Source organism: Mytilus edulis, chromosome 12, assembly GCF_963676685.1.
Source record: "Mytilus edulis chromosome 12, xbMytEdul2.2, whole genome shotgun sequence".
NCBI classification, from domain to species: Eukaryota; Metazoa; Mollusca; class Bivalvia; order Mytilida; family Mytilidae; genus Mytilus; species Mytilus edulis.
Window position 1 is genome coordinate 14,016,400 of NC_092355.1, and position 10,154 is coordinate 14,026,553.

At 31.9% G+C, this 10,154-nt stretch overlaps 1 protein-coding gene across 1 annotated transcript; it reads right to left on the reverse strand.

Moving 5' to 3' along the window:
* Positions 1 to 4,599: 4,599 nt before the first annotated feature.
* Positions 4,600 to 9,555, reverse strand: LOC139499200 (C1q-related factor-like). The gene is made up of 4 exons (XM_071287877.1): positions 9,436 to 9,555; positions 8,318 to 8,611; positions 5,472 to 5,576; positions 4,600 to 4,928 (listed from the first exon to the last, which is right to left on the reverse strand). The coding sequence occupies exons 1-4, from the start codon at positions 9,545 to 9,547 to the stop codon at positions 4,630 to 4,632; spliced, it is 810 nt and encodes a 269-aa protein (XP_071143978.1). The 5' UTR covers positions 9,548 to 9,555; the 3' UTR covers positions 4,600 to 4,629.
* Between the last annotated feature and the right edge of the window lie 599 nt (positions 9,556 to 10,154).

Sequence of the window (10,154 nt, forward strand, 5' to 3'; positions counted from 1 at the left end):
GTTTTTTTCTCTTCAACTTTAACTGTTTAAAAGGATATTTCCCTCAGGCAACCACTTTTGCCAATCCTCTGTAAAGTTTTAATCAGTTCTTTAACCGTTGGCTTAGGGATTTTTTTCTGCGACCAAACTCGTAATATTTCTTTATTCTGGTGTAACAGTTTATCCTTGTAATCCTGCAGAATTTCTTGAATCTCAGCGCTCTGCAATTCCAGTTCTATTCCAAGTTGCATGCCGCTATTTCCTATATGATTGGATATCTTCAGTAATGTAGTGTTCGAAGGTATGTTGTTAACTCGAACTTCTAGAATGCCTGAAAGTAAAGATACACTTCATGATAGCTTTATTCTCGTCCGTTCATCTAAATAAAAAAAATATCGTACTTCGGGGGATAAGCAATTTTAACGTGAAAACTTAAACACTTTATACATTTCATACGCGCGAAGCGCTATCTTAGATTAACCTTCATCGTGAAGGCATAAATGCGAATATTTGAAAGACAGGGAGATATAAGATCCGAAACCGTTGGGAAGCCGTATGGCCAAAGATGATATACAAATAATAGCCACACTTAATCTAAAGGTTAATTTACCTGAGTAATCGTCAAATTGATATACAGGAAATATACAACAATCTTTTTTCGATTAATACAAATTCTAGAAAACAAATTATGTTATCAGTTTGGTAAAGGCTGATTTGTAACGGAGTTGCTTCTCCTCCTTAGTACAGGTAGAACATATAAAGAAAGTATTAATGAACTGAGCTAGGGAATCGATTATTTGGCTCAGTGGGTTAACGCACTGACTGTTACGCAGGCGACCGGGGTTCGAATCCCGGTGGTGACGATATACATTAGAAGAGTAGATACATGCTCTACGGTTACAGATTATTAAATATTGGTGTCCCCTTCAGACACCTACATGAATGAAGGTAAGACTATCATCCATGTTAATCATGTTAATTACATTAAAATAGTAATTACAAGAAAGTCAAATAGGTAAATATCAGAAAAGACGACTTATATTATCTTCTTAAGTTCCGCATTATTATTGATACTTCACCATAAATAATACTGCAAAGACCATATACCACGCTTCTGCATGTGCTTCAACATTATAACCATTTATGTCACAAGCCTCGCTTTACATGTTCTACTTGTTCACATCCATGGCTTTCTATTATTTGGCTTTAATGATTACTGATGAAGACAATTTAAGAAAAAGCCCTTCGGGCGCATGCAATTATAAAGTGTAATTTTCATTCTGTTTTTCCTTATTGTTAATTAACATGTTTTTAGTGGTTTTTATATGGACATTGAGTCGTTCACCTGTAATGTTTTGCTTAAATCTTTCATTAATGAATATTTTTGCTTTTAAATATACATCAATGAGTGGCTTAAAAATGCTATTTAAATGTTCCTTGTATCTGTCATATTTTCTTCAAAAGCAAACAATTGCATTTTACTCCTATGTTCAATTTTAGCTTTAGTAGTAGTATTTCTTGATGTACAAAGAAATAACATAAAAAAATAATACTTAGTCTAGATACTCTAAAACTCATTCAGCAGTGTCAAAATAGAATATTTCTTAAAGTAAGCAAACTAGATGAACAAATTGTGAAAAACTTGTCTTAAAAGGACAATAATCCGTTCGGGGTCAATTGACAACTTTGGTCATGTAAACTTATTTGTATATCTTATTTGCTGAACATTTTTGTTGTTTATAGTTTATCTTTATCTATACAGTCCGCCAAAAATTAAGCACCACTTGAATATAACTGGCAATATCTTTTACTATTGCGTCAAAAATATTTATGTTTGTTGTTATCAATTGCCTTTACCATACCCTAAGAAAATTCATTACGACGACCAAAAAGATTGAAATCAACTTTTTTTTATTAAAAGCCATCTGCAATTTCACAAATACTATGTTTTGATACCTTTAAAATCATCTTCCCACGTACAGGGGAAATTTGACCTTCATCAAGTCATTGTGTAATATGGCAAGGCGCAAGGCATCTGTGGAGGAACGTTGGCAAGCAATTGCCATGTCAAATGCCGGTAGGAGCACTATCAGCATAGGTAACCATTTCAATGTTATTACATCGTCATTGTCAACCTTTGACAACGTCATGTTAATATCTGTAAATGATAGCATAAGGTCCAGAATACCACAATAAACCAACTACCCGTCGTGATGACAGACTGCTTATTCATTATTTATTTGATAAATATAAAAATGCTTTAATCAACATTTACATATCTCAAATTATCGACAGACTGATATTTAAAAGTCATTGATTCTTTTAGAGAAATTTTAAATTTAGACATTTTCCGAGGAGAAACAAGAGTCAACAATCGTATATGCTATTGACTCTACCACATAATAGAGATGTGTTTATATGTTTAATAGATCTAGTGTCGGTCAGTTAACAAATAATGTACTTATAAGATTTTTTTAAATGCATTTTTACATGATTATCTCCCTTTGTAACATAGACAATCAATATTCATGGCTTACTGTGTATAATATTTTAGTGCTTTGAAAACAAACCCACTTACAATTCCAAAATTATCTACAGATTGCTATTTTTAATTCATTGATTCATTAAGAAATTTTTTTTTTTTTCACACTTTAGTGTCAAGTCTTGAAAGTACTACAATCAAACCCCAGCAAATTTATTAGCTAAAATGCATAATTGAGTATTCCAATAAATTAAAGGCTCTAAAGAGCCTGTGTCGCTCACCTTAGTCTATGTGCATATTAAAAAAGGACACAGATGGATTCATGACAACATTGTGTTTTGGTGATAGTGATGTGTTTGTAGATCTTACTTTACTGAATATTCTTGCTACTTACAATTTTCTCTTATCTATAATAAACTTGGCCCTTTAGATACAGAGCAAAATATTTTGTAAAAATTTACCAAACTTATGAAAATTGTTAAAAAATGACAATAAAAGGCATGTTAACTGAATTTTAGATTTTACTTTGCTGAACATTATTGCTGTTTACAGTTAATCTCTATCTATTATATGGGGGACGAAGTCTCCAATTACGGTAGAAAAATAAATAAAAAAAAAAAAAAAAAAAAAATCGGGAAAATTTCCCGAATTTTTCATTCTACTAATGAACTCAAAATCGTTAACTTTTTTTTCAGATCTACTTCCTGTTCCTGTTTTCTCCGCTTTTGCGCAGATATCTGTCTTGTTTGCATGAGACTATGAAAAAATTTATATTTATCAGTCTAGTAAAATATAAGATTGGATCTCAATACAAATTCAATTTTAATAACTGTTTGATATGAAAAAACGTTACCTGATGAAAGCGTTTCTTTTGTTTACATCGAATATGACGTCATAACTTAAAGAACGTCACAGCTAATTCCCTAACAACAGAATCAAAATCGGGAACGTTACGTACGGTATTTCGGTTTCGTTTACTCAACGTGATTGAATTAAAAAAATAATACATACAGACTTCGTCCCCATTCCCAGGTTATGCCTGCCTCATATTAGTATTCAAGATAATAACAAAAAACGGCAAAACTTTACTTATACAATGTAGATCAGCTGATTACATACATGTAGATTGCTTTGTTCATTTAGATACACATTTAAACCCCTAAGTGTATATGAAGAAAATACATCTACAATTTTGCATCATATATATTGTGGATTATAATGACGATTTGACAATACACATGCTTGAAAGATAGACGTGAAGTTGTCACTCAACGTCCAGTGGCTTATATTTCTTAAATTTTTAGGACTGTAGGCAATACGCAATTATACTCTAAAAATAACGGTTCCATAGGAGACCCTAACTCCGGTGTATCATATCGTCACATTATGGGGGGCCAATAAATATTACCCAGGGAGAGGCGACGATTTACAAGTTATTAAACGAGCACCAGCATATGCATAGTATGAAGATCCGTTTTTTCTTTATTCTATTATTTTGGGCATTGCAAATATTTATTCAAGGCACTATTTTTTTTTTTTTTTTGGTTTTTTTTCTGTAAGGGTGGAAGACAACTTTGTATTTGCTTTGATTTTTTGATAAGTTAAACAATGCAATTTTGTTTTATTTATTTTTTAATTTGATGGGCATTTTTCTTCTTCTGACTACCCTATATTTAGGATATTTTGTAAAGTTATCTCCTTCCACCTGGTGATGTTATATTGCAGCCTGTAGCCAATCGTCCCGAAATTCTATATATCTCAAGAAAAATCCTATTTAATAAGTGTAATGGTACGAAAATCGATGGCTATTATTTAAATATGTCAAAATAAAGGATCACTAAAACGATTCTTACTTATGATTCGTCAATCGTACGTACCTTTCGTAAATTTGTGAGAAAGCTCTAATATGAGTTCGTGTATTTAGTAACGTTTGGATTTTTATGACCTCAATCTATATATTACTGGCAAATAATTAAGTCAGGGATTTAATTACAAAACGTTGATTCTTCCATAGATACAAAAAATAGGTTTGCAAATTTGGTTTACCTATTGAACGCTGTAGTAAGAGCATTGAGTACTGTGTTTATATAGGTATAGATATTGATTTTGTTATAAGTAAATCAAAACCACACTTAATATTAAGATTGAACACTTTAAAGGCTTTTATTTTAAGCAGCTGCAATCAGTACACCGGAGAAGGACGAATAGTATCGGGTTCCTATTGAATGAACTGTACCCGAGCTTGCATAATTTCGTACCCATACTTCGTCATTCTGTTCCAGAGACACCACAATCGTATGGCTACCAAAATCGTAGTCATCACCGTACAGTGCGACAAGCTGTATACCATTTCGAACGATTTCTGTCCATATCCCTTCATTTGCACCGCTGCAGGTTGTTGCTGAAACAATGTATAGTCCACTTATAGGAACTGTAAAATATCCATGTCTAACGTCATATCCGTTCCCTATAAAACAATAGAATGTTCACTAAAATATTTATTGATACAGATGAATAAATGTATATCGAAACCATGCAGATGTAAAGACGAAATATAAAAACCAAGAATAACCTTAAACAAATGCGGAATAGATTAATTGAAAGACTTGTTTGAGTAACCACAGATCGGTGAAATGCTTTGAAAGATAGCGAATGCTGCTAATTAAACCTTTCCTTGCTATAAAAAGACGTATCATATTAGTTAGGGTTTTTATCATTTTATTGGCGCATCATTACACATGTTATCATGGTTATTATTCATGTAAATCTAGGTAATTCTTTATATTTATTTATTTTAATTATTCATCTAGTAATCAATCAAGAGATGAAACGAAATTAAAATCCTGTGAATCAATAATATACATCTTTAAAAACAACCTTGATTTTAAAAACTAATTTAAAAAAAGTTAACAACTGTATCTTTCGAACCGTCAAAAATCTAAAAATAACTCTTTGTCCGGTTCGTAAATAGTTCAAGTTTTACGTTCATGTAAATTATGAAATACTTCACCTATATTTGTTAAAACCTTGTCATATTCTAGTGTTTGATGTGGCCCGAGTGTGACATCATGGGTCAAAACGGCAGTGAATCCGACCGGAGTTGTAGCATTTTTTCCTGTAAATTGAGAACTAACTATGTTTACACTATACATTCTATAGCAATTAAAAAATATATAAAAGAATGTAAATGATATTTGCAACACTCTTTGTTACATAGAGTTGTACCAATTCTTTATTTGTTTTTTACATATATCAACAGATGTTGTTTGGTATTATAAAATATCTCGGAAAGAAAAAAATCATTAAAATAGTGACAACAGAACTTATAAATTTGAATTCACCAGAGCTCCTAATACCATTATGAACACGAACTTGGACAAACAACAATATAAAAGTAAAAATGTTGCAGGTTTGTGTCTACAACACATATAGCATACATATTGCATACACATTAGTGCATAGGCTTCGATTAAGTCATTAGGCCGTCCCCATGTTAACTGTTCGGGCTTACTTTACTACTCTTGTATATTTCTTCATCTTACCTCCTATACATTTCTAGGAATATAATTGGTAAAACGCGTTTGCGTGGTGCCTGTGTATATTTCATATTAGGTTAGTAAGGAGACGGGGCTTATTTCATACACGGTTAGTAGTGGTGTTTCGTCCCTTTATATTCCATATAAGGTTAGAATGGAGGCGGGACTTATTTCATACACGGTTAATAGTGGAGTTACGTCCCTTTATATTCCATATTAGGTTAGTAAGGAGGCGGGGCTTATTTCACACACGATTAGTTGTGGTGTTTCGTACTATTATATTCAATATTAGGTAAGATGGGAGGAGGGGTTATTTCATACACGGTTAATAGTGGAGTTACGTCCCATTATATTACATATTAGGTGAGAAGGGAGGCGGGGCTTATTTCAAACACGTTTAGTAGTGGTGTTTCGTACCTTTATATTCCATATTAGGTTAGTAAGGAGGCGGGGCTTATTTCTTACACGGTAAGTAGTGGTGTTTCGTCCCTTTATATTTCATATTAGGTTAGTAGGGAGACGGTGCTTATTTCATACACGGTTAGTAGTGGTGTTACGTCCCTTTATATTCCATATTAGGGTAGACGGGAGGCGGGGGTTATTTCATACACGCTAAGTAGTGGTCTTGCATCCATTTTTAAAAAACAAAACGGTACTGAGAAAAAATCTTAACTGTTTCAACAGACGACGAAATTGAAGATAAAGATTGAAATAAATTCATAAAACACATTTAAACCTACCAAGTTGTTATTGTTAGCATCTGTTTTTGTAGGATCAATGGAAGTAGTTTCTTAATGCTACCAGTATTTAAGACTTGCTTATTTTTGTAGGTCCCTGTCTAAATTTCACACGTTAAGATAGTTGGTAAGATGAATTCGTTACATAGTGTGCTAGTGACGTAATACGGTATATTTACTGACCCCATATATACAGTATTAGGTCACTAGCACGCTATGTAACTAATAATATCAGTATGCGTGAAATTGCTATTTAAAAAAAAAAGACTTAAAAATTCAAAATGGATATGACACCACATATGACCTTTCTGCATATTAATTTGTTAATTTATTAATATTTTAAACGACTTGAATAAACTTTTTTTTTATAATTTCATTTTCCAACTATTTGATTTATTCAAACTTCATCCTATATCGTTTTAATAACACTTCACTATTTTTTCACTATTTTGTATATACAGTTTAGACATATACAAACATACACGTAACCAAAACCTTTGCTTGAGGTTTCGTGTTTTGTCTATACCAGGAGTATTTTACATACTATATTCCATATGCACATGATTGATCGATTGATTGCGACTTGATTCGAGTGCACCTTCCCTGTGTACTATGAGACTTCATTTATAAATGTTTTTTCGATAGTTACAGGGAAAAGACCTTGAGTGACTGATTATGTTTCGGTCAATTTGATCTACATTTTAGCTTGAATAAATTCTGATAAATTTTGTAAAACGATATCAAAGGTACCAGGATTATAATTTAACACGCCAGACGCTCGTTTCGTCTACATAAGAATCATCAGTGACGCTCAGATAAAACATGCCATTGAATATTTGTCAGTGCATACATCTCAATTATTATATAAATCCACGATAAGAATTCATTGCGTACTCGATACTCCATCATCATTAAAACATCATTTTTCATTTCATAGGTAACATGAATTTCTTTCATAATTGATATTCTATAGGTTCTGTTGCTTTAAAAACAAGTTATATTACTGTTGTTGTACTTTTAAACGTCATTGTATAATCAACTCAATCTTTCATAAAAAAAAGCAAGTGCAATAAAACGCTATCCTTTATTATATACTTTTGATTTAGTATTCGTGTATATCAGTGAAAATATAGACGATATGCTTAGTATATAGTTATCAAAGGTACATGGCTTGTAGTTATGATTTGTACATATACCAGCAGTCGTGATTCGTCGTCATAAGACTTATCAGTGCCACTTGAAAGCCAAACCATAATCGAGGTTAAAGAAAATTGAAATCTACATATTCCAACGAAATGCACAAAACAGAGCTCTTCCCATAAGAAACACAGCGAAGGTCAAACATTGAACATGATCAACTAGAACTTTTGGACAAGTAAGATTTTCATATTTTGAAACTTCTGTGTGGTTTGTCGTGTTTTGTAATGTCTAGTCCACACTTTTGAGACTTCAATATCTCATCAATTCTGGCTTTACTGGATTTAGAGAAAAAAAATAATGATAGGAATATAAAAAAACATGGCATTTTACTCAAAATAGATATATCAAGACTTTTGTATTTTTGCATTATCAAAACAAATTACCTCCTCCAACTAAAATGCTCTTCTTTGATTTTGATCTATCATCATTTTTTTCATTTTCGGCTATTTCAGGATTCAAATTCGTTTTGGTTTCTAGTGACTCCTTTATTTTCTTTACTTCTTCAACAAGAACTATGTTAGATTCCTCCAGTTGGTCCGATTTTTCTTCCAGTCTCAATGTCTTTGTACTCAATTCTACATTTGCAACCTTCAAAAGCTGATTTTCTTTCTCTAGATTTTCTAATCTCTTTAGCACCAACTCAAAATTTAATGATAGCGTTTGCTCTGCATATACACCTTTAAGTCATAAATCAGTAGATATAATTTCATGATCAAGTGTTTTGCAAGCATGTTAGAATATTTGTTTCGAATGTATTATTTTAATTGAATATAACTGCGTTTTTTATAGACTTTTTATATTAATTATATGAAAACAATATGACGGTTACTTGAAAAAGAGGATTAATAAGATAGGATGCACATGTGTATCCAAAGACAAATTGTTGTTTGGATTATTAAAACAATACAATGGTCGGATTGAACCTATGTGAGGGAACCTATATTGATTTTCGGAAAAACCTGCGTATTTATAGATCAAGCACTACCATAATTTTTATATTGGATTGGGACGTCTAAGTTGTCGAACTTTTATACTGCCGTACCGGCTCAAGTAAGAAAATCAATCCCGTTGACATGATCAACAATAATCTATAAATATATATACGTAAATAATTCAGAAAGAATTAGTTCGGCTTCAATTTCAAAATCCATACTGTAACAGTTGTAAATACCAAATATGCATGTTGCAAGCTGTGTGGTGCACTGGATCAATTGTTTCGTATATATATATTGATGTCAGCAAAAGTTACTAACATACTGTAGAACTATTCTGATATTTCTTTTATTCTATATACTTAACGAAATATAATTTTTCTAAATATAAAAAGTCAACTACCTTGAGCATTATGAAGTTAATAACGATAGCTTAACAGCTTAATAATTCGTGGTAGTTGATATATCAAGTTAATGTACCGAATTGCTTTTATGAGAGATACAAAATTGAACACAAAACAAACATTTCAAACAAAATGAATCATAAATAATAATTTGAAAACACAAACTTGTTGTCGGGTTTCTATCTGTTGTTTCTGTATAGCTAATGGCTGATACCACTGTACTAACTAAATGAAAAGAGCAAAAGAAGACAACGAAAAATACTACATGATTCGCCATATTGGTAACGTATGTTGGCAGATAAGTAGGAGCTTAATCAGGTTAATATGTATTTAGTGTGCAAGTGTAGGAACGTGTAAGATAACAAGCATTAGAACAGAGAAAGTGTACCTGTGTCTTATCGTTTACTCTACAAAGTCGTTCTACTATTACGTGTTGTATGACTTTAAACTTTTATTTCAATAAGAATCATTTTTCAGTTTTTACCTGAGTGTTGAATGATGATCAGAAATATGATTACCTTGACTTTATATACCATCTTTATACAATTGCAGTACATTCGTCCCTTTTATCCCATGAACAAGTTCTCCCTTTACATATGTTTGCCAGTTTGTGATTGTCGGAACATACATTCAGGTACGTTGACACTGAAGAAACTATCATAAATCATTAAAGCCGTGTAATCAATTAAGTGTTAAATAAAGGCGACAGTAGTATGCCGATGTTCAAAACTCATAAATTGATAAAAAAACAAAACAAATCCGGGTCACAAACCCAAACTGAAGGAAACGCACTAAATATAAGAGGAGAATGTAAAATGTAACACACACAAAAACGAACTAAGCATAAGACAACATCCGATGAGAATAACAAATATAACAGACAT